The 27,850-nt window shown below is 51.6% G+C and overlaps 1 protein-coding gene and 1 long non-coding RNA gene across 4 annotated transcripts in view; one reads left to right on the top strand and one right to left on the bottom strand.

The window, feature by feature from the left end:
- LOC126929095 (tyrosine-protein phosphatase non-receptor type substrate 1) overlaps positions 1 to 18,719 on the bottom strand; it is a 46,265-nt gene extending 27,546 nt beyond the window's left edge. For 2 of the 3 annotated variants that reach the window (XM_050745178.1, XM_050745180.1), the window contains exons 1-2: positions 18,309 to 18,719; positions 17,252 to 17,339 (exon numbers count right to left, since the gene is read on the bottom strand). In XM_050745178.1, the coding sequence (XP_050601135.1) occupies positions 17,252 to 17,330 (79 nt within the window). In that variant the 5' untranslated portion in view covers positions 17,331 to 17,339; positions 18,309 to 18,719. Of the gene's footprint in view, positions 1 to 17,251; positions 17,340 to 17,994; positions 18,253 to 18,308 lie in introns of those variants that run through there. The other variant, XM_050745179.1, reaches the window with a different exon arrangement.
- LOC126929109 (uncharacterized) lies at positions 18,610 to 24,003 on the top strand. The gene is made up of 2 exons (XR_007717077.1): positions 18,610 to 18,705; positions 21,173 to 24,003. It is a non-coding gene; the product is annotated as an uncharacterized LOC126929109 (long non-coding RNA).
- Positions 24,004 to 27,850: the final 3,847 nt, after the last annotated feature.

The following is a 27,850-nucleotide window of genomic DNA, read 5'->3' as shown; positions in this document are numbered from 1 at the left end:
ACCAGCAGCTGCCAGCAGCACTGAGCTAGGAACTTTCCCAGTAGGTCTGTATTTCAGCCTCGAGACTGGACCAACTGGAAAGGCTGCCTTGAGGAAGCACATCTGCTGGGGCCAGCAGGCCTGGGCGACAGCATGGCTCCCGCCTTAGCCACCTCTGTACCCACCTTCCCTGGACCCCTATTCCATTACCCACAAAGTGGAGTTCTGCCATCCACCCCAGCACAGTCATGAGGACCCCAACACGGTGGTAAGACTGCTGCATAGGTGCTGGGTAAGTTTTAATTCTCATTCCCGTTATCATCACATAGCTGTATTATTCATATATTTGATTTTCTCTGGATTGTCACATTCCCAATAGTAGGATGTAGGATCCACAAGGGACTGTTTCCAGCCTCCTGCCTAAAACAGTGTCATCGATAAAAATATGCAGAATGAACACCGTAACGAATGAAGGAAGGATTTCGTCGGCTCCATGACCCTGGGCAAATCTCCTCTCTCTTCCTGTGTTAAATGGAGTTGATACTGGCATATCTAGGAGAGGGTGCAGGCCTGGAGCCCGGGACTGAGCCTGGCTTGCAGTTATTATTATCCTTATCAATAACACCACACGGGGCTGTGAGTCAGCAGTTGGTGAGGGAGCAGGAGGCGCAGGAGAGGCTGCGGAGTCAGGCGTGCAGCATGTTGGAGCAGGGCTATTCTTGTGGTGCAGCCGGAGGCCTGTAATCACACCCCAGGCAGGCGACAATAAAATCTGGAGTTGTGTAGGGTTGGCTCCCCCATTTTTTTTTTTTAGCTCCTCTCAAGCTCTCTCCACCAACTGCAGCCAGATTTAGGCGGCTTAATTAATTAGCTAGTGTTTATAAAGCGTTTGAAGAATTTTAAAAGTGCGACGTAAGTGCCAAATATTATTTTAATCTGTGTATGTGTGTGTTTTTTTCCAGTAGAGAGGTTTTGTATTTTTTTTTTCCTTGCTTGCTTTCTTTTTCTCTGCAGGTTCTGTTCTGAGAATCAAGCTTGTTAAAAATCACTCCTGGTTCTGGGTCTGGGGTCACTTGCTGGCCAAATTATTTCCTGCTCTCTCTTGCCCGCCTGGCAGAGGACACAACTGTCCAGGGGCCTGAACCGTCTCAGGGAGAGGAGGGCGGCTGGGCAGGCATTCCCACGCACTGCCGGTGGGAGTGGAAATTGGAACATCCTTTCGGGAAAGCAGCTTGGCAGGATGAACCAAAGGTGTGAAATCTGTTCACCAGCCTTTGCTGGGCTGCTCCCTGAGGACGTGACCCCAGATATGGAGTAGGTTTCCTGTATAACGATCTTAAAGAGTTGGAAAAAGCCCAGACGGTCAATGATAGGGGATGGTTAAGTGAATTACGGCCTATCCCCTATGTGGAATTACAGGCAGCCGTAACAAGCCATTACCATGAAAACGGCGGTCATATAGAAATTTTCATGGCATCATTTTAAATAATATTGTGTTTATGCAAATAAAACCTGTTCATTGCAAGGCATTTAGAGAAAATAAAGAAGTATGAAAACAAAGTAATAATCTCACATCACACCACCAAAGATAACTGCAATCAACATTTTGATGTAGTGAAAATACAAGTGAAGAAAAACAATCTAACATCATACCTTTAGGTAACTAAGAATATGTGCAGACCTTTTGCTTTGCATTCACTTAAGTGTTTGCATGAAAATAAAAAATTGAAAATATCCTAATATCCCAGGAAAGGAGACTGGCTGATCCCATTACAGTGAATCCACTTTCACAGCTATAGGCCAAGTCTATAGCCATGAAAATGATGGTACAGAATTACAACAGAAATGTGTTACAAGATCAGAGTCTGTTACCAAGTGGTAGATCCGGTGTGATCCCAAGCTCCCAGTTTTGGGGAAAAAAATGATATTAAAGAGTAGCCATGATTATTTTGAGTGGTAGATTTACATGGAATTTTGCTCTTGTTTACGTTTTCTGTTTGCACTTCTTTTGTAAGAAAAAAAAGATGACGAAAATCTATACTCTCTGTATGATCATGACTTTGTAAAATAAAACTATATATAAACAACTGGAGAGTATTAAACAAAGCTATAAAAATGTAACTCTCTTTGGATCATGAATCTAAACCTCACGAGGTTTTTCTCTTTTTTCCCCTCCTACTTTGGGCATTTTTCAGCTTCTCTAAATTGGATGAACACAAAAGAATATTTATAGCATCTCATTTAGTTTTTTAAAAAACTGTACATGTAATGATGTATGTTACCATATGTGTACTGTTTGAATGAACCTCTCCTCCAGGGATTTAGTCTGTTTTGTTCCCTGCTGTTTCCCCAGCTCCTGCTACTGTGGTTGGCACAGTGTAGATGCTCAATAAATATTTGTTGATTGGTCAATCGCATGTCTAGAGAAAAAGGTTTGCAAGGACGATAGGTTAAACATGGCACTGTTGTGGTGTGTTACATCTGGGAAATGGGACTGAGGTAGCATGGGGGTTGGCATGTTTTCTTATCACTTTATAATAAATCATATATTGTATTTTTTTTTGCAGTGAACATTTATTGGTTTTGGAAAAAAGTTAAAGTAATGAAACAAAACACATGAACACGTTTTCTAAGGGGAGAAGTCAGCACAGTGGGTGGTCACCATGTTTGTTGTAAGAGCAACTCAGTGTCCACAGGAAGGGCAGTCAGTGCTGCATTCTGGATCCTTCTGTGTGCCAGGCCCTGAGCTAAGAGCTGTGAAATGGCTGTGTCCCTGGCCTCATGGAGCTTCCACCCTCGAGGCAAAGATGGATTTCAAAGAAATCACTCAAATGATCACATCCGGAATATACCTAACACCCTTAGGCAAGAGGCTCCTGCTGGCATCTTAGATCCCATCTCCTGACCCCTTGCTGTGACCTGCTTCTCCCGCCACATCTCCTTTCTCTTCTTTGAACTGGCCAAGGATGGTGCGACCACCTGCATCGAATGCCACTGAGAGATGTAGTAAGATGAGGGCTGAGAACTGATCACTGGGACTTAGAAAATATATTTGATTTCTTAAAAAACAATGTTCGTGTGTGACTTTTCAGATTAAAAGACGAAAATAATTTTCATAAAGAGTAAAAAAACTATGCATAGTCACTTTTCTTTTTCTTTTCTTTTCTTTTTTTTTTTTTTGAGACCAAGTCTCACTCTTGTCACCCAGGCTGGAGTGCAGTGGCACGATCTCAGCTCGCTGCAACCTCCACCTCCCGGGTTCAAGTGATTCTCCTGCCTCAGCCTCCCGAGTAGCTGGGGTTACAGGCACCTGCCACCTCGCCCAGCTAATTTTTGTATTTTTAGTAGAGATGGGGTTTCACCATGTTGGCCAGGCTGGTCTCAAACTCCTGACCTCAGGCGATCGCCCGCCTCAGCCTCCCAAAGTGCTGGGATTACAGGCATGAGCCACTGCACCCGGCCCACATAGATGCTTTTCCTAATAGAAAAAATATCAACTTAGAACTGAAGATTGAGGTGGGGGTGGGGAGGGCTGCCTTGCCCGGGGGTGTGAGTCTTCCAGAAGCCTGTCTCATGGGGCAGGGATAATGAAGCTAACAAACACATTTCCCAAGAGCCAGCCTTGCCCAGGTGCTCACTGCCATTGCATGGGAGCTTGCCCATCCCCTGGAAGCAGTGGGCCACCACAGCAGGAGTCACAGGGACAGGCTGGAGGCCACCTGTTTGGATTCTTTGTAGATTGTTTGTTTGTACTCAAGGATGGCCAGGGCCTGGGAGGCTATGGCTGGAGCTCTGGCAGTGCACAGCGCTCAACATTCTAGAGTGGCTGCAGTGATACCCGGCTCCTTTCTTCCCTCACCATTATTGTTATTCAGCATCCTCAGAAGGCTGCGATTTTCCGCCCCACACTTATAGCAGCTCCTCATCAGGGGATGTAATACAGGACCTTGCAATAGCACATGTGAACATAAATGTGCATTAAAACAGATGCATACAGGATGTAATAAAGGGCTATGCAGAGAACATGTGAACATTAAGTGTGCATTAAAGCGGATGTACACAGGATGTAGTACAGGGCTTGCAATAGAACATGTGAATATGAGTATGCTGAGTGTGCATAAGAGTATGCACATGAGAACACATGTGTACATAGATGTATGAGTGTACAGAGCATAAGCATCTGCACACACATGTACACATGGGCGGGCACAAGGAGGAGTGTGAAAGAGACAGTGCCTGTGTGCCGGAATATGTCAGAGTGCAGCACAGGAGTGTGTCTGAATGGGGGGCTAGGGATCATGGGTGTGGGCATGTGAATTGTGTGCAGGAGAGTGTCTGAATCACGGTGGCCTGGGCATGTGTGGGAGGGTGTGAGTGTGTGGGAGGGTGATGCAGGAGCGGCATGCACGTGAGTGTGGTGTGTATGTGTGTGTAGAGGGTGTGCGTGTGGGGGTGGCACGTGTGTGACAGAGTGGTGAATGCGTAAATGTGATTGTGAGGGTATGCGCACTGACAAGCACGGAAGTATGCACATGCCACTATTTGTGTGCACCCCAGGTGTCCGTGCGCCCGTGTTTGGGAATGTGTCCAGCTGGGAATGTGCCTGGCATAGATGAAGTTGCTGTGTAAGTTTCCACAAGCACAAGGGTGATGGAGGATGTGAGAAGACACACTTCCCTCAAGTCTGCCACGGGCTCCTGGTGGTCAACACCCTGTGTGGTATCTGTCTAGGCTCCTGCCCTTGATAGGAGGTGCTAACCTTTCTAGAGCACCTACTTACTATGTGCTGGCCACAGGGCACAGCAGTGAACAGGCCAGCCCAGAACCATCTGCTGGAGCCCATGACCCCATGCAGGGAGGTGAAAGGTAGCTGGGGCTGCATTCATGGTCGGGGCTGCACCAGTGGATGGCTGCATGGATGCCGCAGTTCCCAAGAAGAGACCTTGGGGATCCAACAGCCATGACTACACAGCGATTTCCTCTGGAGTCAGAATGATTCATTGATGCCCTCTCAAACTTCACTCTGCTGCCAGACCCTGTCCTAGATACCATAGAAAACAGAGCTAAATAAGACAGGCCCTTGCCCTTGAGAATATCTTAGCATGTGGGGCCGTCCTGGACATGAGCAATGACCACGCACATGGCAATCAGTGTTGCAAGAGGAGGTCTGGGGATGGGGTTCTGGAAGAGTGAAACCCAGGAAGACTTCCTGGAGCTGGTGGCCCCTGAGCTAGGTCTTAAAGGCTGAGAGAGGCTGGGGTGAAGGAAGGCATTCCAAGAGGAGGTAACCACATGAGCAAAGATGCAGAGGTGACAGGACTCAGGGTAGAGTCCATGGAACATGCTCACTGGCTATAAGGAAGCTGAGATGGGGAGGATCTGGGACTGGGCTGACCTAGTGCCCTGAAGGATGATTTCGGTTGCCCATCTGAAGAACAGGCCAGCACTGGGAGCATTCCGCCGGCACCACTGGATACACCCGTTGGGCAGGGACAAAGCAGGTGCTGCGGTAGAAACTGCTACCTGCATTGAAGCCACCAAAAATGGGGATGCATGTGGCCTGGTAAATGAGCTGAGGACTGGCCCAGGGGCTCAGGGTCCCCACTCCTTCACCCTTGCCCCGGGTAGCTCTGAGAACTCAGTGCTGTGCCATATCCCTGCAAGGAAGGGGCAGACTCTGGTGGCCCCTTCCATGCAGTAGATAAACTAAGGTGGTAAGACCGTCCGGAGCTCGGGCTCTGGGACCGGATGACCTTTATGTCTTGTCTCTAGCAGGGTGATTGGCAAAGTCGCTTTTCTCTAAGCCTCTGTTTCCTCACCTGTAAACAGGAAATGCAGCTCCCTCCCTCCCCAGGTCAGATGCTCTGTGGTTAGAAGTGCTGGACTGAAAATGAGGCATTTCCTTGACTCCCTTTCATCTGCGTCCCACAACCCATCTGTTAGTAGATCCTGCTGGCTCAACTTCTAATACATGGCCAGACCCTGACCTCTTCTTACCACCCTGACTGAACCTCCACGCTGACCTCCCTGCCTCTGCCTCACCTCTCTACCAGCCACGTTCCCCCAGCAGCCAGAGGAGCCTCTAAAACCTAAGTCAAGTGACATTCCTCCTTTGTGAAAAACCCTCCCGCAGTCCCCACTGCACTCAAGTGTGAAATCCAGAATTTTTACAGCGGACCCAGGGGCCTACAGCCTTTTTCTTCCCAATTGTGCCGGATTCTCCACTCACCACATGGCCTTTGCACTCACCATTGCCTCTGCCTGGCACTCTCATCCCTAGATATCTACGTGTCTGGCTCCCTCCCCTCCCTCAGGCCTATCTGAGAGGCCTTCCTTGGCCATTCTGTCTAAAATATTATCCACTTCAATGTCCCTGGCTCTGCTTAATTGTTCTGTATATCATCCCCACTCAAAAAACTACGCGTTTCCTTGTTAATTTTTTTAAAAGTGCTCATCTCCCTATCATAGACTCTTATAAGTCCTTTGAGAGCAGGAACTGAGTTTTCTTCCCTAGGGTTGGAGCAGTGCCTGGCACTGGTTGAAAGTATGTTTTGATTTGGATTCCAACTCTGCTACCCATGAGACTCCGGGAAATGTCTCACCCCCTCTGGACCTCTGGCTCTTTATCTGCAGAATGGGTCTCATGATGATGATGACGATGATGATGATGATGATGATGATGATGATGATGATACTAAGGTTGTTCTGAGAATGAAACGGGCTAGCGTGCCTGGCACAGAGTAAGTACTCAATGTAGAGCAGCTGTCACCATGCAGATGGGTGTCTAAAGATGATGGGGGCGACAGATGACCACGTCCTTAAGCCTGAGAGGCTCAGGATCCTCTCCGAGGGAGAGGCAGCTCTGCCTCAATGCATGCATGAGGTGAGCAGGCTGAGCACACTGCTGGCAAGGAGTCAGGGGGGACAGGCAGTGCTGGGAGCCCTATGGAGCATTTGCCGGGTTCAGATGGAACCTGGAGGTGATGAAGCGATGCTTGCAGTGTGACCGTGTTTGCAAAGTGGCAGGAAAAGAACTGCAAATCTGTGTAAATATCCTTTAGACTTAACAGGCTTTTGGGGGACCAGCAGAGGCTGGAAGAGCAGGTAGAGGACATTGACATCTACTAGGCTTGGTGCCTTGACAACCTAAGGACCTTCTTTCCTTCTCCCCATTTTGCAGAGGAAGAAACCAAGGTCTGGAGAGGCTGAGAGCTTGGGAGGTTCTCCCAACCTCCAGGCCCCAACCATTGCCCTGAGACAGGCCCTGCTGCTGCACGGCTATACTTTCATGGGGGCAATGCATGGGCTAGGCCAGATAACCAGAAGCCTTCATTTAGCCCTCAGGACACTCCAGCCCAGAGTGGCAGGTGCTATTGTCACTATCCCCTCCTACAGATGAGGAAGCAGAGCCTGGAGAGGCAGGTAAGTGGCAGAGGTGGGATTCCAACACTGGAGCCTGGAGCCACCCCATGCAATCGCTTCTCCCTGCGACAGGTTCCCTCCAGTTCGGGCTTCTGGATTCTCAGGTTGCCAAGGATGCGCACACATTTTCCCAGCCGAGAAAAGGCCCCCTTAAAAGCGACACGCATTTATTAAATGACATTTGCCAGGGTTTCAGCACACTGCCGGCAGCAGTCAGTCTCCGGACTGATGGGATTCTTCCCCAAGCTGACACTATTCACTGATTCCTTTTATAGAGCATTTTGCAGCTTGCAAAAGCACTTTCCACGGCTCTTAATTCCTTAACCCTCAATAGTCACCCATTTGGGAGGAAATAACGTTAGCAGTTCCATTTTGCAGATGGGGAAACGGAGGTTCAGAGCTGGGAAGACACCTGCCCCAGAGTACACAGCCAGTAAGCGGCACATGCTGGACTCCAATTCAGGAATGTGCCCCAAAGCAGAAGCTCCTCCATGGCCTCTCCTGCCAGAGGAGTCTGTGGAGTCACCAGGACAAAGGGCCAGGAGGACATGCAGGCTAGAGCATCAGGGCTGGAAGGGACCTGCAAGAGAGGAGCCAAGCCGAGCCCCCTGGTCACAGAAGGAGAAACTGAGGCTGAGGGGGCAGAAGAGTGGGTTTCAGGTCTCCCTGCTGGCAAAAGATGGAGCGGGGACTCCACCAGCTTTCAAAATTCCCAAACCATAAAATGATGACAATCACATAACAGCAGTAACAACAGCTAATAAGCGCCAATGCTGCCCAGAGCAAGACAGGCCTCATGGAACCTCTGCAGGAACCCAGTAAGACAGGGCTGTTACCACCCCCATTTCACAGAGGACCAGATGTGAAGCTTTGGGAGGTACAACCATTTGGCCAAGGTCACAGGGCTGCCAAGCAGTCTGATTCCACCTCCCTCTGTCCTAACCCCTACCCCGCACCAGATTGCCTCATGCTGTGACCCTCTAGGGGAGGCTAACCTCAAGGTGGGGCCTCCAAGCCAACCCCCAGCCTAGAGTGCAGCACTAATTACGTCACGTTTCATGGTTTGCAGCACCTGATCATTCATCATGGTATCTAAAGTGGGGCAAGCAGTTTGTATAGCCAGAATTTTAAGTACGAATTCTGGGGTTTCTTGGCTGCCTCCTCCTATCCCTCCTGGCATTGATATCTTTGTGCTTCCTGATATCTTAGGGTTCTTTATGACAGCTTGATGGGCAGGGAATTGTGGTATGATCCTGGCCCTGGCCGCAGAGGTGGGACTGTGTGGTAGTTAGGGAATAAGCTTTGCTTGTACAACCTCATAACTCCAAGCCTGCTCTTTAAAAGAGGGCTTTTAGTACCCACCTTGTTCTTTCATTCAATCAGTATCTTTTAACCCACCTACTCTGTGTCAGGCCTGGTACTGAGGTCCTGGGAGGCCCAACGGTGAGTAAGAGACACAGCCCATCTCTCATGCAACTTATATCCTAGTGGGGGAGACAGGGCTGAAATAATGTAATGAATTAATATAGAAATGGCTAGGAGTGCTAGGCAACAGGCAGATTTGGCCCAGTGATAGAAAATCACAAGTGAGAACCTCTTTTGGAATGGGATGGTTGGGAAAGCATCCGAAGAAGGGAGGTGGCACCTGAGACCCAAAGGAAGCGAAGACCAGGGAAGATGTTCCTGTAGAAGAGACAACCGGTGCAAAGGTCCTGGGGTGGGAAAGAACCTGGTGAAGGGCCAGAAAGGAAGCTGCCAAGGCTGAAGCCCAGGGAGGAAGGAGAGTGTCTTGTAAGAGGTAAGGATGAAGAGACAGACATGGTCCAGAAATGCCATGCGGTAAGGACTTTGATTTTCTACTAAGGGTGGTGGGAACCACCGAAAAAGGTTTCAGCAGAACCAAAGATGACTTGATTCACTCCAGCTGCTATGGGTGAAGAGCCTGAAGGGTGTAAGGGTGGCCGTGGAAAGCAGCCAATGGGGATGCTGCAGCATTCAGGGGCCTAAATCCTAGCTCTGCACATAAAAGCTGTGTGACCTTGGGCAAGTCACTTTACCTCTCTGAGTCTCAGTTTCTTCATCTGTCCAATGGGTTAATGGTATTTCCTATCTTACAGAACTGTGGTGAGAATTAAATGAGAGAATGCATAGTGATCCTGTCACAAGCCAGACATGCTCCATGTCAGGTGCTCAGTGAGCCACATCCTGCTCGTCTGGCCCTGACCCCTGCTCATTCCCCCACCTCTTCTCCTTTCACTCCAGCCCCACTGGCCTCTTTGCAATTCCTGGAACATACAAGCTCATTCCTGCCTCAGGGCCTTTGCACCTGCCATTCCTCCCACATGGAGGGCTCTTTTCCTGCTATCCCCGTGGCTACTGGCTACTCCTCCATTTTCTTTTCTTTTCTTTTCTTTTTTAGACAGAGTCTTGCTCTGTCACCCAGGCTGGAGTGCAATCTCGGCTCACTGCAACCTCTGCCTCCTGGGGTCAAGCGATTCACCTGTCGTAGCCTCCAGAGTAGCTGGGATTACAGGCACACGCCACCATGCCCGGCTAATTTTTGTATTTTTAGTGGAGATGGGGTTTCGCCATGTTGGCCTGGCTGGTCTCAAACTCCTGACCTCAGGTGATCTGCCCAGCTCAGCCTCCCAAAGTGCTGGGATTATAGGTGTGAGCCACCGTGCCTGGCCTTACTTCTCCATTTTCTTGAGGCCTGTGCTCTTTAGAGCAGCCCTCTCTCTGTCCTAACCTTCTCCCTTCCCTCCTCCTGCTTTTCTCCCCAGCTACCTGGCATCATTTGTTTACCTGGGTGTGTTTTTTTCTTCCTCACTAGAATGTCCGCTGCACGAGAGCAGGTGTTTTTGTCTGTCTTGTTCACATTTGTATCCTCCAAGCACCTAGAGCCCCCCCTGGCACATAGTAGATGCTCAAAAATATTTGTTGAATGAATATTTACAATTAAAATGACCCTAATAATGACTGCAAAGTGGTTAAGGGTAAAGTGAGGAGTGGAGCCTGGCTTTACCTTTCACTGGCTGTGTGGCCTAAGGATGAGCCCCACTTGGCCTTGGGAAGCCTCAGTTTCCTTATCTGTAAAGTGGGGATGAAGGACCATACTGTTTGGCTCGTGGTGAGGGTCAGACAACAGCTCACAGGAAGGGATGTGGAAAGAGTATGGGTGGGTGAAATGACACCCCATGTCTAGCACTCGCTTTATGATACTCCCCGATTCTCCTCTCCCCAGCAAAAATAGGGGCAGGGGACAAGCATGGTAGAGAGTTGATCAGTGTCAAAGCTGAGGCTCATTACATCATTCCTTCTCATTTTGCATATGTTTGAAATTTTCCAAAATAAAAAGATAAGGAAGAGCTAACACATGTTCAAGGCTCAGCCTGTGCCGAGCACATCGTGTACCGAGTATTTCCTTCCACCACGGGCTTCCATTTCTGGAGAACACCGATGGTCGGCCTGAAGAATGGAACTGTAGAAACGGCGCTGGTATCACCGCCCACCTGCTCCAGCCGTCCCTCCTGGCTAGGAGGCCCATCGCTCACTCCCAGCTTCCAATCTCCCTCCTGATCCGAGCACCTGATCTCCTTGGGCTCTTGGCGCTAATCTGCAGCCATCTAACACCCTGCGCCCCCGAATGAATGTGCCAGGAAATCTTACAGACACAAAGAACCAATTCTGCAGCATTTCCGACTTCCACCTCAGCTGTTTTGCATCTCTCTGGACCGAGGGCCTGGCAAGACACCTGGCAGGGAAAATCTATCTCATGGAGGGCTTCATCAGAATAACCACCCCAGGAACACCCAAAGTTAACAGGAAAGCAGATTCAGCTGTGAAAATAGATGCTTCCTTCTCTAGTACGGTGACAGGAACACACCTTGGGGACACACACTGCCCCCACCTCATAGGAAGGTGCACTGATAGAAATATGAGAGGAGGCTGGGTGCGGTGGCTCATGCCTGTAATCGCAGCAGTTTGGGAGGCCGAGGCGGGTGGATCACTTGAGGTCAGGAGTTCGAGACCAGCCTGACCAATATGGTGAAACCCAGTCTCTACTAAAAATACAAAAATTAGCCGGGCGTGGTGGTGTGTGTCTGTAGTCCTAGCTCCTGGGGAGGCTGAGATAGGAGAATTGCTTGGACCCAGGAGGCAGAGGCTGTAGTGAGCCTAGATTGCACCACTGCACTCCAGCCTGGGCGACGAAGTGACTCCATCTCAGAAAAAAAAAACAAAAGACAAAAAACAAACAAACCAAAAAAACAAAACAAAAACAAAAACAAAACGAGAGGAGCACTAAGGGAGCAAGGTGCCATCACACCTGGGCCTCAGTTTCCCTACCTGTCAAGCAAGCCTCAGTGACGGCTAAGGAATGGCACAACAGTTAACCACATAGGCTCTGTGATGAGGCTGACGGTGGTTATCCAAATCCGGTGCTTACTGTGTGGCCTTGGGCAAGCTGCTTCACCGTTCAGAGCCTCAGTTTCCTCGCCGATCGAATGGGTCTGAAGATACCGATGCATATCACCAGGTGGCTGTGAGCACCACCAGGGTCGCACACACCAAGTGCTGAGCCCAGGAAGCAGAGAACCCAGATGGTTCCTATAAGTATTACTGTAGCGTTTTCCCACGGAATCCGGGATCCTGTCAGATTTCTGGCTGAAACAGTGGAAAGTTCCAGCACAGCCCAGTTTTTAAAAGCCTTGGCCTGGACCACGGGAGGCTTGGCATTCCAGCCGGGCCTTGCCATGGATCTCCTGCGTGGGCCCAGCCAGTTTTTTTCTCTCTGTTCTTTTGGCCGCACAGTAAGGCACTGGATGAAAGCACAGAGGGCTCTCTCAGGCCCCCTAGGGCTTTGCAGGTACGGGAATCCACAACTGCAGACCTGTGGATCCAGACAGAGACACCTAGAGGCAGGCTGTGCCCACAGCGCTCAGTCCCTAGTAACAGGCAATTAAATCACTCTAGCCTGGGTTTCTACTCAACTTGTCCATCCCCCAACAGCATAAAAGCTGGGCAGTGCGGTGGCTCACACCTGTAATCCCAGCACTTTGGGAGGCAGATCACCTGGGGTCGGGAGTTCGAGACCAGCCTGACCAACATGAAGAAACCTCATCTCTACTAAAAATACAAAATTAGCCAGGCGTGGTTGTGCATCCCTGTAATCCCAGCTACTCGGGAGGCTGAGGCAGGAGAATCGCTTGAACCCGGGAGGCAGAGATTGCGGTTGAGCTGAGATTGCACCATTGCACCCCAGCCTGGGCAACAACAGCAAAACTCCGTCCAAAAAAAGGAAAAAGCTACAAGGAAGATATCAAGCTGAAGGACATTTGTGCACAGAACAGCCTTTGCTTTTTTTAAGTACCCCCTATGTGTAAGCAACTGTGCTAGATGCTTTATGAAAATCCATCCCAATGTTATAAATGAGGAATCAAAACAGAATAAAGCCATGCTAATTACAACACTGGTTAATATGTACTGAGTGCTTACTACATACAAGGCATGGCTTCCAGCATTATACATGCATTAATTAACTTAATCCTTGCAATAGAGTGGCTAATACCATTCCTCTTTTACAGATGAGCAAAATAAAACACAGATTTCTGCAAATTGTCCAAGTCAGTAGCAGGGTTCAGATCAATACCCAGGGGTCTTAGTACTGTCTTAGCACTACACTAGGTTTTGTGTCTGCGAGGAGAGGCTCCTCTGACCTCCCCGCAGGAGGCACATTAAGTTGAACCTCTAAGGATGAGTAGGATTCGGACATAGGAAGACAAGGAGGTACAGGAAGGGCATTTCTGACGGCAGGAACAGCACGGGCCGAGGCCCAGAGCTGAGAGTTCAGCTGAGGGCATGGATCCGTACAAAAGCATTTACCAAACGGAGTGAGGCCGCATGCTAATGGCTGTTCTACAAATCAAATGCCTCTTGTTCGTATGTTCAGGGAACACTGGAGTAAATGTGACCCAGCTCGAGATTCTACAATGCAGGGCTTCTCAGGGTCTTCGGGGTGCTCGCATGGCTGAGTAGCCAGCAAAGCTCCGGTCTGCAGGGAGGAAGCCTTGTTATCCTGCAGCATCTCAACAGGTCAGCTTGTTGGAAAACATGTGGCTGGAAATCAGGCCTGGCAGGGAGGAAGCCCAGGCCTCACGGCAGCTTTGTGGGTTTTTTTTAAGAAAACTTGGACCCACTCAACAGTTTTGAGCTGGGGAGTGACATGATCTGAGTTGTGTTGACAGGCCAGAAATCTGAGCACATTTAAAAAGAGAGAGAGAGGGGGGAAACCTTCCGTCAGTCCAAGACTACAAATAAGAAAATAACCTGTCGCACGGAGCCATTGGAAGCAGCAAGCGAGCGCGTGTGGGATCCGTACAACACTTTTAGACTCCCTTCCTCTCGCACACCCCCTCTCCATCTGTCGCAAAGGGCACCAGGAAGATGCAAGGAGGAATATTCCAGCTCTGGGGGCTCCAGAGCTCAGCAGCCCAGATGGGGGGCGCTTACGGGAGCCACATCACCCCTCATGTGTTGTTACTGGTGAGGACCAAGGGACTGTCAGTATTTCCACCCTCAGCAGGCTTTCAGAGAAATGCTTGTGACTTCATCGAAACCTCTGCCCAGAGAAAGAACTCTTCCACAATCCTCCGCCCAAGCCCAGAGAGGGGCCTCTCTCACTCCCTCTCCAGCTTGGACTAAATCATCCTGATTAAGTCACTGAACTTATTCCTTAGAAGCCACCCAGCAGGAAGGCCAGTATCCAAAATCCTGGCTCCTCTCTATCACTTGTAAGTTACTTCCCCAGTTTGGGACTCAATTTTCCGCATCTGCAAAATGGGGATAAGAGCCAATTCATGTTTTGTGGATGAGATGATGCAGGTGCAGCATCTAGCTTGGAATGCCGTTAACTGTTTAATGAACGTTGGTTCTCCTCCCTTCTCTCAACACATGGTTCACACCAGCACTTCATAGGTGCTGCATGACGCAAGTACAGACATGAATTATGGTGAGTTCCCGAGGGGTTGGTAAAGGCCAGAAAGTACTCAGAGAAAACTATAGCTTTAAAGGAGCTTCCAACGGCCTGAGCGTGTCGAGCCAAAGCACTCCCGCCCCGTTGTCTCTTCTTATGAAAGAGGAAGTGAGATTAACTTTACCATTTAGGAAAGTACAGAGGAGTCCCCGAGTGTCACCCTCTACCAAAGAGTCAGAGGTTCACTGGGGGGCTCTGCTTCTCCCCAGAACCTGAACTGCAACTTGGCTTGGCCTCCTCCAGGCCAGAGAGAAGAAATGAATGGGAGTTTATCTGAGGTCGGCCTGGGGAGTGACTTAGAGGTCTCAGGGCCTCGCTAGGGCCAAGCAGGCATCCTGTGGGTTCAGCGTCAGGCCCTGCTGACACAAAATCAGGTGCCAGGTGTCCCCAGGCCCCAGTCCCTTGCCCTTCTCCCAGCCTCAGAATCTCCCTCAGTGCAGTTGTTTTAGGAAACAGGCCTCACATTGGGTCCAAAAACATAGGTTGGTGACTTCACTGGGATCTTTTTAGAATTTCCATTTGGCAGCGTTTGTGCTAAAAGCAATCTTTAGAAACTTCTTCCCTTGCCTCCCCCAACCAAGATAATTCACATGATTGGCCCCACCCCCCCAAAACAGTGATCATGTGAAGACACAGCAATCATGTGACGCCTCCCAGGCTGACAGTTCTGCCTGAGACACTAGTAGTCATTCAATCCAAAGCCGCCTTCCTAAACCTGACATTTCAGTTTCTCACTCGAACAAATCCATTTTCTTAGAAAATTGGACAACTGCCTCCTTGTACCTTCCTACCCTCATATCCTGTCTACTTCTTTGTTGTAAATTCCATGTCTGGAGCAACAGGAGGAGGGGCCTGAGGCCCCATCCTTCAGCCAAACCAGGTGACTTCCCTACCCAGGCCCATGGTGTGACCAGGACCCCGAAGAACAGAGACTGAAGGATGCTGGGAGGCTTGAGCTATGATGGTCGCACCCCATCCCTTCCCCACCACCCTCGACCAAGAAATTCATTCTTACCTCCTAAGATTTATTTATTTCAAAGCTAATCTTGGCCCCTCTGCTGCTCCCACTTTTTCAGGCTATTGATGCTGAATGGATTGGAACGGAAGTTTTATGGCCCAATCTTTACCATTTTATAGATTGTTTTTATAGGCAAAAGGGGGAGATGTGCTCACAAGAAAGGTGTTGGTGTTCCCAGCCAGTGCCCCAGGAAAGGCAGGCTGCCCATCTGAACACTTGCTAATCAGCGTCACTGCTCATTTGCCAGGGACTGAACCACAGGCTCCTGGTGGGAGAAGGGTCTGGAATAGACATTTAGAAATTAACTGGGGCCCAATTCCCTTCTTCAGGAAAATTAAGCACTTGTGATTGACACTTGTGCATTTCCAGGCCAGGAAGGATGGCAGGGCAGGAACTCAGACTTTTGCAGGGTACAAATGGCCGGCTCAGGCAGGAAGGAGCAGATAGGAGATGCCACTCACTGGAGAGACGTGAACTGTATCAGTGCTCCCTTCCACCCAGCAAGGACCCAACTATAACTGAAAACAACTGGGGGTGGGGTTGGGGGGGAGTGGGGTGGGGTGATACCTATGTGAATTCCTGGGTTTCAGGGGAAACTGCAGGGCAGGGAGAAGCAGCTGTCCACCCCCCACTTCTTCTTCCACCCACTCTTTGCTAGTTCTCCCTTTCTCCCTGCTATCAGATGGTTACCATCTCTAGGCAAATGCAAAAGGGGGTGTTGGACACTGAGCTCATCTTTACTTCCCTCCTCAAGGGTGGGAGGTACAGAGAGACCCCTCTGCCTACAACATAGCTTCAAGAGGACAAAAAACAGGATCCCCATTCTTCTCTCCCTCCCAACTCCCTTAACGCCATTTCTCTGCTCCCCTCGCCCCCAACCCAGTGCCCTCCCAGGAGACCCATGGTTTTGCAAAACCCATTTAAGAAGAAGGACTCCTGAATGGTGACCTCACCCTTTGGTGAACATACACAGTAGCCTTCAGAGCCCGCCTGCCGGCGACAGCCAGGTGTTTGATGTAGGCCAACAGAAAGACATGCTCAGAGCCACAGGTAACATCCCCGCGGAGCACCTGAACTGCAGGGAGCTGCCTGGAAGCTCGGGGAAGGCAGGAGGAAGTGGGAGCTGGGAGCGCCTCGAGGAGCAAGACCACCAGGGAGAGGCTTTGGCAACCACAGGGACAATTCACCGTGTTTTTACATAAGGATCTGTTGCTTGCAGCAGCTCGCTGTGGGGTTACCGTGGCCTCCCGGTTCCCTCTCTCCCAGGCACACACTAACACTGGTTTACTTGGCGCACCAGAGGGAGGGCTCACTCTTCCCTAATTGCAACAGCTTGTCTCTGTTCCATTCCAGGCAGCATTGGGGGAACCTCTGCCCTCACCTCCTCCCCTCACACCCTGAAGTCAAACGTGGAAAGCCGTATGTCCATGGGGAGAGATTCTGGGGAAGGAGGACCGCCCTACTCTGAAAGCCACTGTCAGTCAGCCTTCCCCATTGGACTGGGCAGGGGCTGAGTGAAGCAACTCAGCTCTTTTGTCTCAGTGCCCAGCACAGTGCACACAGTCAGAGTCCACAGAGACAAACTCTCAGAGAAGAGACTTGGATTCTACCCTTGGCTGTGTGACCTTGGACATGTCGCTGGCCCTCTCTGGGCCTCAGTTTCCGCATCTATAACGCTGGTTACAGGCGTCTCTCTCCCTATTACTGCTCAGCATTAGCCGAATGGGTCCCAGTGCTAGTCTGAGAGGCCTGAGCCCGCAGTTTGGGGAGGGCAGCGGTGGGGAGCGGGGGGTGCTTACCTGACCAGGCGCAGGACGCGGTGAGCAGCAGGCAGAGCAGCGGCCCGAGGCGGCCGGGGGCCGGGCCGGCGGGCTCCATGGGCCGCGGCTGCGGAGCGAGGAGGGAGAGCGGCCGTGAGTGCGCGCTCGGGCGGGAGCAGGCTGGAGCGGGGAAATGACTAAGACTCCCCCCCTTCCCCCCTCCCGGCTGGGCCTCCCCCCGACTCCGGAACGGGCGCCTGGAGCGGCTCAGGAGCCGCCGTCGCCGCCGCGGTTTTTGGAGACCCCCCTCCCCGCCCCCCAGGAGAAATCGAGAGACGGAGACGGGGAGAGACCCCAAGCGCGCGAGAAATAAAGCCAGGGGCGGCCAGAGAGAGGCGGCAGGAGAGAGAAACAGACCCAAGGGAGCCAGGCAGAGAGCCAGAGACACAGAGAGGCGAGAGGGGGAGAAAGAGGGGGAGAGCGAGCGAGCGAGGAGTGAGCGAGGCGGCGCGCAGACCGAGACAGACAGCGCGGGAGAGAGGACCGCGCGAGCAGGGGCGAGGGGCAGCACGGCCGAGCCCGGCCGCGCGGAGCCGCCCCCGCCGCTGCCCACCTGCCCCGCCCGGGCTCCACACGGCGCGGGCGACTGCTCGCTCCCGGCCCGCAGTCGCGGCCGCTGCCCCCGCCCTCCCGGCAGCCCGGCCCCCTCCCTCCTTCCCTTCCCCCCTCCTCCCGTCTTCCCGCCGCCCGGGGAGGCTTCGGGGCTCCGGCCCCGCCGGCACCTTCTCGGCGAGCGAGCGCCCGCCTGCGCGCCAGCCAGCAGCGCGCCCCGGGGGAGGGAGCGAGGGCTGCGAGCAGCGCGCCCGGCCGGGGAGGGCAGCGTCGCCCCCCGCGCCGGCGCCCGGGCCCCGGCACCCCCGCGCGGGCCCCCGGCTGCTGCCCGTGAAGGCGGCCCCGCGAGCTGCCGCAGCCCGCTCGGGCTCGGGACTAGACGAGCCTCCGGCTCCGACGATGTGCCAGTTCAGAAGCCCGCGCGGTTCGTCCCCAGCCCCGACCCGTCCCGCTCTGCCCCTCCCCGTCCCTGCCAGGCTCGGACCTGCGCCGCCCGCTAGGGCTGGAAGGCACTAGAAGCGCCGCCGGGGCTACCCAGAGGCCGGGTCCCCGCTCCACTTTGCGCAAACTTGTTTTTCTAAGGTCAGCGCCGCGAGCTGGCTACATCGTCCTCTTAAGGTGGACTGGGGAAGTTGCGGCCGACCTCCCCTCGCCTCCGGATTCTAGCCGCGCGTCTACTCCCCGCTTCCCACTGGCGAGAGGCTGGAGGCGGCGAAGGAGTCGGGGAGTGGAGGCGCGGGGGTCGGGGGGTGTCTGCCTTTAACCCTCCCCAAGAGGTCGTGCCTCTGAGCCCCAAAGCTGAAGGCCCCTCTTGGGGATGGGTGCGGGCCGGAGGGGCCCGATCCTTTCAGAGCCGGGCCGAGGTGAAGGAAAAGAAGGAAGTAAGTGAACGCAGGGGGAAGGGGAGAGGAAGAAGAGAGTGATGGTACAAAAATAGCGTGTGTGTAGGAAGGACTTCGGTGCCGCCTGGAAAAGAGGCGCGGGGAGGAGAGGGAGCGAGAAGGGGGCTGTGGCGGGGAACCAGAGGGGAAGGGCCGGGGCCTTCCCAGGGAGGTGGGAGCCCCCTGGCCAGGTGTCTCGGTGGTGGAGGGCAGATTGAGGGGGTGGGGAGGCCCAGGAGGGGGCGTGTGTGGGAGAGCGGGGCCCTGAAGGCATGGGTTCCAGGAGAAGGACAGGCCCGGAAGAAGATGAGGGGTGGGAGCCGGGGCCAGAGGCTTGGAGTTGGAGAGGACAGAATCTCGGTTTTCCTGGAGGGAACGCCGTTCCTGTAGCAGCCAGGTCAGTGATGGGGAGTGTCAGTGTCCTGGTCACCTGGCAGAAGTAGGCTCCGCATTGTGGGAGGAATACAAGTTCAAGACCCGCTGCTAATGGGAGAGAATTTTGCTTCACGCAGTGGCAGTTAAGAGGGTAGGAATAACACAAGGTGAGAGAAGGCCCAGCCCTGTAAATGGACAGAACGTTGAGGCCCAGAGAGGGAATAGGCTTGCTTAAGGCCACACAGCAAAGCTTGGGGTAGCAACAAGATTTGAATTCCTGATTCCCAGGTTAAAGACCTATGCAAAGTAGCACCACCACCTCCCCTCCTGCCCCAAGCCTCCTGGTTAAATGCCTGGTCCTGCTGTTGTGCAGGGGGGCAGGGAGGGTGCCACACTTGAGAACATGGGCTGAACTCCCTGGGTTCAAATCCCCTGGCTACTGTTATGAGCTGGGTAGACTGGAAAGTACCTTACCTCTTCTGTGCCTCAGCTTCTTCATCTGAAATGAGGCCAGCGTGAGTCTCAATGGTGAGGATTAGATGAGTTAATATTTGTAAGACATGTTAAAAAGAGCCTAGCATATACCAAGTGCAGCATAAGCATTTGATAAATAAGTGAAGTGTTTGACAGCAGTCCTTGAGAACCCACAGGGTTTTGGGCAGCATTTGAAGTGCAAGGGAATTTTCATTTCTTTGGGTGTGGGAGAGCACGAGGTCCCTGTCCATGAGGAATTTATATTCTAGTAGGGGAGACAGATAAGTGGACAAGTAGAAATAATTAATGAAGAACGGAAAACTGAACTTAGAGAAGGAGAGGGGTGAGCGTATTTTGATAAGGGGGCCAGTAGGACCTCCCTGAGACATGGGTTGCTGAATCACAAGTAGGATCACCAAGGGGAAGATTTGGGGAGAAAGATGTTCCAGGAAGAGGGCCCAGCACAAGGAGGGGAAGGCCCCTGGCGGCTAGGCTGGAGGAGAGAGAGCACAGCATGCAGGAGTGGGGAGGGTGGGATGGTCTCCAAGACCTGGGTAAAGAGCCTGCATTTATTCTGCAGTTGGGAGACCCCTAGAGGGTTTTCAACATGGGAGGGCCATGTCTGATTTATGTGTCCAAAAGGCCACTCTCCAAACGTAGGGTGGACTGGAGAGAGGAGCGTGGAATTGGGCACCAATGAGAAAGGATATTGTTCTGGGATTATCCTGGTATCTGATGTGGGGGCAGGGAAGGTCTCCATCTCTTCAGGCCACATCTGGTCTAGACCGTGAAGGTGACCAGGGAGGCTCCTGGGAAAATTTGTCACCAGACTCTATCTGGGGTGGGAGTGGAGATCGAGGCTGCTGATGAAGTCAGAGAAGAGGCAGCCTCCTGCCCTGGACTTCCAGAAGGCTCTGCTGTTCAATTCCCCAAGACACACACACACTCACAAACCTGCCCAGGGATTAGGAAACTGGGGATTAGGGAAAGATAATAATTGAACCACCTGCTATTTATATATAGTACCTTTGGCAAAGGCGCTCAGCAGGGCTTCCCTCACCTCTCCCTCAGGAGGGGGCCCTGACCCTTGTTCTCTGTCCACATAAAAATCATCCTTGGCCAATCTCAAGGCTGAGAAGCCACTGAGACCCACGGGCCATGGGTAAACTGAGGTGAGGGGCAACTTGTCTGAGGCCACACAGAGAGATTATGGCAGATAATTGACGTGAATCAGCCACTGCCACAGCAAGAGGTCTGGGCTGCCCTACTTTAAAATCTAACTGCCTTCACACATATTCATTCATGCACTCAACAATGTTTATTAAGCATCTGCTGGGTGCCAGGCACTGGGAATGCAATAGTTGGAAAACAGATAAAAATCCCTGCCCTCAAGGAGCTGACATTCTAGTGGGAGGAAATGAACTGATAAGTTCGTCAAATGGGATGGGTGCTACGGGGTGGGGGAATTAGCCAGGGAAGCGGCCCAGGAGCGCTGATGAGAGGGATAGATTGCAATTTTGAAAAGGGATCAAGGAAGGTCTCACCGAGGAGGTGAGATGGGAAGCCAGGGGTGGTTGCATCCCTGCATTTTCTGTTTGACTCTTCCTCTTACTCCTAGAGGGCACAATCTGTCAGCAAATCCTGCCTGCTGGGCCTTCTCCTCACAACCAGAGCCAAACCACTTCTCAGCACCTCCGCTGCTTCCGCCCTCGTCTGAGCCTCCACCGCTCTCACCTGGGCGCCCTATTTCCACCTTGTGCCTTCTGTCGATTCCTCGACTCAGCAGCCTGAGGAATCCTTGCACAGAAGTCAGATCACATTCCTTCCCTGTTGTCAAGGGAAGAAGACAAATGGGCATGAGGAGGAGAGGATCAGGGGCTTGGAAGCCAAGATTTTGCCGATTTGACTTATGCAACTTGGGCAAAACAAAATGTTGAGCCTCAGTCTTTTCATCTGTGAAATGGGGATAACAAACTCTGATATGATGGGGTCAATAGTGACAAAGAAGTGAAAGCAGCCATGATAGCATGGCAGGGCCTATCTGGAGTTTGGCCATTGCAGGGGGGTGGATGACATCCTTGTGTGTTCTAGGCCCTTTGAAATACGTTATCTGAAGCCTCAGCAACTCCACGGGGTTCCCAGAGGTGAGGAAACATGCCCAGAGACAGAACACGACTTCACCAGGGCCACCCTGTGGGGCACGCTGGCACCTGCACAGCCCAACTTCACCTGGTTCCAGCCCTGCCCGCGCTCTGCTCCCCACTTCCCGTAACCCTGGGCTGGCGTCAGCAGGCAGGCCTGCCAGGAGGCTGGAGCTGCCAACGACCTATTTTTCTGGGCAAGAAGAGCCATTTGGAGTTAGAGGTCTCAGCTGTGGAGCCAGAACAATAAAAATAAAAACAGCGTGGACTCCTGGGCAGCCTGGACCAGGGAACCAACTGCCCCAAGAGTTGCTTGCTGCTCACCAGGCTGAGGAACAAGTGGGGTGGGGGGATGGGAGATGGGAGTGACCTTACTGAGCCCCTGCTGTGTCCTCTGGCCCTTGCAGAGTAAGGATAATCTCCAAGGCTCACAACAGCCCCTTTCTCTGGGTTGCCAAACCAGTCAGGATTTGAACTCAGTTTTCCAAACAATTCCCATCTGTTCGGCATCTACTATGCTTTACAGACTGTGACATTCATACCACACCTGGGAGGGTGAGCTAATCATTCCCTCATTTTACAAATGAGGCAGCTCTGCTCACACGCCACCTCCTTGAGAGGTCTTGCCAGACCACCCTGTTAAAGTAGTCACCCCCACCCCTGCCCAATATGCCCTACCCTCTTCCCTACTTTATCTTCATAGCATGCATCACGACCTGCTAATATTGTGTGTCTCCATTGCATTTTTTCTGTCTCCCTAACTAGCTCCAGGTCAGTTTATCCTAGTGGCTTGCACTCCAGTGGTCTCTCAGACTAGCCCCGTAGGGCAAGTTATTTTGATGATCTGTGCTTCCTTTGGGGTAATGATAGGACCTTACCTGAAAGGGTTCTTGTGAGGGTTAAATGAGTTAATATAGGTTAAGTGTTGGCCACTGCCATTGTTTTGTCCCAGAGCTGCAGCCCCAGGCCCTTCAACAGTAAACAGTAGGTTGTCAATAAATATGTATTAAATTTTAAAACTGAGCTGGGCATGGTGGCTTACACCTGTAATCCCAGCACTTTGGGAGGCAGAGGTGGGAGGATTGCTTGAGCCCAGGAATTCTAGGCTGCAGTGACCTATGATTGCTCCACTGCACTCCAGCCTGGGCAACAGAGCGAGACCCTATCTAAAAAAGTAAAAATAATAAGTAAATAAATGAAGTGCTCTGCCCACGATCCAATCTCAGGGCAAGGAATTGGCACAACCTGGATTTGAAGGTGGGTCTCTATGAGCCTGTGCTTCAATCCATCCCACTTCATAATCACCTCTCCACAGGCCTCCCTCCAACCACAGCTGTACAGGAATCAGAGCTTTGGTTCTACAATGTGAGCTGATACCAACAGCCCCTGGAGGGAATGTTAAAACACTGATTCCAGGGCCCCAGCCATGGAGTGTCTGATTCAGTAGGTCTTAGGTAAGGTCTGAAAATTTGCATTTCTAACACGGTCCCAGGTGATACTGATGCTACTGATTCAGGGATCACACTTTGAGAACCGCTGAATAGACTGCCATTCAAGCCAAGGTGAGACTCCTTTGTAAGCCAAGCCCCAGTTTCCCTGTTGGTTAGTCTGTCCATCCCTCTGGTTTCTGTCTTCCCCTTAGCATGAAGGCAGAGAGCAGGACAGCGCTTGGCTTGCTGTAGAGACTGTAGCCAGTGCTCTGAAGCCTAGGGGCTGTGACAGATTGCCAAGCCAGGGCCCAGGGGAGCTTTGCCGTAATTAGTGCTTTCCTGGGGAAGTCAGCAATTGAGCAACGCAGCAGGCAGGCAGCTCATAGGAGCCCATCAAGGGTGGGACCACACTGTCAGACCCTAAACATTGTTCTCAGGCTCTGGGGACCTGGCTCCACCCAGAGCCGAGCCCAGCTGTGCTGAGCTGAGCCCTCCCCAAAACCTCTGGGTGGGCATCCCTGTACTGGTGGTGTTGCAGGGGCAGAGAGCTGATTGCCTCAGCCATCACTGAGAGACCTGGGCTTGATGATTTCCAGGTTCTTCTCTGGTGCCCAGCACCGGGCCTGCTGAAAGGTCTTAGACGCACAAGGATCTGGTGGATGAAATAAGGAATGAACAGATGACGCTAACTCCAGTTCTGATGGGACAGCATAGCTCGGTGGCTAAGAGATATGCATGCAATTCCAGACTCTGCCCCTCACTATCTGTGTGATCTCAAATGGGTCTCAGCCTCAGTTTTCTCATCTGAAAATATGTAAGGGCAGGATTAATGCATAAAGAGGAGATCGAGAGACAGAGATAGAGAGAGACAGAGAAAATATGCACCAATGCATGGCAGCTGAGAATGATGTTTGTTGCCTACTCCATCTCGTTCTGTTCATGCAGTTTCTCAGGCAAAATACCTTGGTGCCCTCCTTGACTCATCTCTTTCTCTTTCTTCCCTGCCAGCCAATCCTCTTGGCTCTACCTTCAAAATAAACCCAGAATCCAACCACTCCTTCCCACCTGCATCACACTCTGGTCCCAGCACCTTCATTTCTCACCTGGATTAGTGCAGTCACTTCCTCACTGGCTCCCTACTTCCTGGACTTCACCCCTTGTTGCTTCTTCAATAAAAGCCCCCCAGTGGCCTTCCATTCCTTCTCTTGGAGTAAAACCTGAAGTTCTCGATGCAGCTCAAAAGGCCCCCTGTGATACCCTGCTTCACTGACCTGGTCTCCCCACACTCTCTCCCTTGCTCACTCCACTGCAGTTAATTCATCTCAATATTCCTTGAACATGCCCAGCAGGTGCCTACCTCAGGACCTTTGCACAGGCTGTTCCCTGTGCCTAGAACCCTCTTCCTCAGCTAGCTGCCTAGTTTGCCCCTGACTCTTCCTTAGGGTCTCTGGTCAAATGTCACCTCTGCCGAGAAGCATGTCCTGACCACTTAGCTAAAACTGTCCCATCACTTCCTATTCCCTACTCCACTTTATTTTTTGATAGCATTTCCATTTCTTGACAGCATATCAATGTTACACATTTGATTGGTTGCGTGGCTCTCTCCCACTGATGTTTGAACTCCATAAGAGCTCTTTGCCTTTTCCCCAGCACCTGGAGCTGAGCCCACACAGAGCAGGGCCTCATGCAAAACTACTGATAGAGTGAAAGAAGGAGCAGGAAGCAGGATGCAGCTCTGTCCATGAGGGCACTGGTGGCTGGATCCAGGGGCTCAGGCTCTGCCACCCTGAGGGCCTGGCGTGGCCTGGGCTTCCTGAAGGAACAGGTGTCCTCGTTGAACTCCCGGCTGCTTTCCTGGGCAGGGAAGCCAAGACTCTAGTTGGCCTCATTCCTGTACCCAAGAGAGGAAGTGTCTGTCCCTGGGTAGGAACTGGTTTGGCGCTCAGGGAAAGCCTAAATGACACATACCACTTTCTCTGCTGCTGCAGCTTCTGATTGGGACGATGGCCTCTGGGTAGCAGTTGGCCACACCAGCCTTCATGCTGCCACTGCTGCTGGAGCAAGGATGGAAGTGGATTGGGAAGTCTCCCGGAGCTCTTTGGTCTGTACCTGATGGGAGCCTCATAGCTGTACAAATGAGGAAACAGAGGCTCTACCTGACCAACATACTGGGTTAGTGGCACAGCAAGGCCATAAACCCAGATCTTTTGATAGCAGATCCCTTAGTCTCCCTCGTTACTCCCAACTCACACCCTGCTGCCCCAATGCCTACAACCCTGGGCTGGTTCATACTTGAAATTCCACCATTATAGTTTTCTTTCTCACTGTGTCTCCTTCCCTCTTCAGCAAAAAAGGTGGTAACTATCCCTATGAATCTCTGGGAATAGATGAGGAGACTGAGGTGCAGAGAGGGAAATGGGTGGCCTGAGCTCTCATGGCCTGTAGGCATGACAGGCCACGTTAGAAAATATTAGTCTGTTTGTCCTCTTTATGTTTCTTCTCTTCGGCTTCAAGCAAGTAGTTGGGCTTAGTAAACAGGTGCTGCAGGGATTTAGGCAGAAAAATGAAGGCCCCTTAGTCTTTAGTGAGGTCTAAAACCAAAGAGATTCCCAGGAAAGACTGGGAGAGGTTGGGGGCAAGCACATTGGAGAAGCTGGAGGGGGTCAGGCTGACAGGGGGTGCTGCCCCCACCCCAGCAGGATTGGGGAGGGGACAAGGCCTCCAGGGCAGGCCTCATGGTGGCTCCAGGTAGCCATACCTGTGTCTCAAGGCCTCTGCCCTCATGGAAGACCCCACAACCTCACAGGGTGGCTGAGATGAGGGTCCCTCAGCATGGAACAATGGGCACAGCCTCCGTCAGTCAACAGATATTTATTGAGCACCTACTATGGCCAGGGGCTCAGCTGGATGCTGGAAATGAGATAGTCACAGTTCCTGCACTCAAGGCATTCGCATTCTAGTGAGGGAGATGGAAAGATAAACACGTGAGTTAGGGGGAGGGGATGCTGTTCTATGCATGGAGGTCTCACTCAGGGAGTGGTTTCCTAAGGAAAGTACGAAGGAGAGCCACAGGAACACCAGGTGAAAGGAATGGCCAGTGCGAAGACCCTGGGAAGACCCCAGGATGACAAGTTCAAGCGCAGCTGGGCAGCCAGGCAACGGGAAACTTGTCAGGAGTGAGGCAGGTGATGAGGTTAGAGAGGAAGCAGGGCCCAGTCTGCTGGGCCGTGCAGGCCAAGGTGAGGCCTTCAGCTTTTACTCAGAGCCAGATGGGAGCCACTGTGGGATTAGGAGCCTAGGAGCTGCAGGCAAGCAGTGTGGACAGATTTGTGGAAGCCACCTCAAATGTCCAGAGACTCTCTTAAGACCCTGGATCTGAGCAGGCTCTGGAGAGGAGAGAGCCCCAAGAATGACCAAGGTTGGGCTTGCTTCACGTCACCCCCATGGGATGCATTCACAGACCAGATGAATTTAAGTAATTTGGGGCTTCTCAAACTTTATTCTTGTTAAATGCAGATTCTGACTTAGTAGGTTTGTAGCGGGGCCAAGATTCTGCATTTCTGGTAAACTTCCTGGCGAGGTTGAAGCTGCTGGTCCCTGGACTGCCCTTTGAGCAGTGAAGATTTAAAGGAAAGAAATGGCCACGTCTGGCCCAGCTGTGTCTGTGGTTTGAGAATCATACCTGTTGCTCGGCTTCAAGGCCGTCATTCAGGGCTCTTGACAAATTGTGCAGGCCCTCCACTCAGCCTGTTGCCTCCAAAACCAAATGGGTCTTTCCCCAGCTCCCTGCTTCCTGTATGACACGGGAGCGGTCAGCGTGGGCAGTGGGCTCCGGAGCCAGCTTACTTGGGTCCAGATTCCAGCCGTGGCAGCTACAGGTGGCAAGACTGTGGGGAAATGATTTTATTTGTCTTATTTAGTTTCTCATCTACAAAATGGAAAATTCATGATAGCTTCTTTACAGAGCTATTTGAAGATTCAAAGGAATAATATATAACAAAAGTCTGGCACACAGGAGGGACTTAATAAATGTTATATCACTTTCCCTTCAGTTTCACCTGTCCTTTAAAGTAGTGATCTATATACCTTTATCCATTATTTCAAATTTTTATATTTTTGTGTGTGTTCTATGAAGTACACAACAAAGAAATATATAAAAATTTGTAACAAGTATCAAATATGCATACATTGAGGAATACATGTTTAAAACATTTTTGCTAATAGGGAATATGATACAAAAAATTTTGAAGATCACTGTTTTGAAGCCCAGTGGAATTGATAGAAATAGAGACTCTCAGGGCTGGAATCGATTTTAAAGGCCTTCAATTCCCCTGGCACCCACTCTCCCATCTGATGCCCAAAACCCTTGGTTGCACTAGATTGCCTCCAGTGGTGGGGAGCTCACTACCTTTCCAGGCAATCTATTTTGTAGAGCTCTGGGAAGTTTCCTGAGCCCAGTGCCTATCTGTATTCTAGCTGCCTCTGAGTTCCCAGGAACTGACTGAACTGCTCCTCCTCTTACACTCCTGTGTCAGAGCCCTGGGATCTCCCAGGGGCTCAGTGCCAGGTTGTGTGCAGAGTGGGTCCTAAATAATGTCCTATGAATGAGAGGGAGTGGAAGATGAGGATGAGAAGGGTGATTCTGACAACTGTCATTTGGAGGTGTGTTAACAACTCAGTGCTGTTGTCCCCCCTGGAAGTGTGTTGATCTGTGTAACTCTGAAT

Source organism: Macaca thibetana, chromosome 10 (genome assembly GCF_024542745.1).
Source record: "Macaca thibetana thibetana isolate TM-01 chromosome 10, ASM2454274v1, whole genome shotgun sequence".
NCBI classification, from domain to species: domain Eukaryota; kingdom Metazoa; phylum Chordata; class Mammalia; order Primates; family Cercopithecidae; genus Macaca; species Macaca thibetana.
Note: the sequence above shows the minus strand (reverse complement) of the source record. Positions and strands in the feature narration are given on the sequence as shown.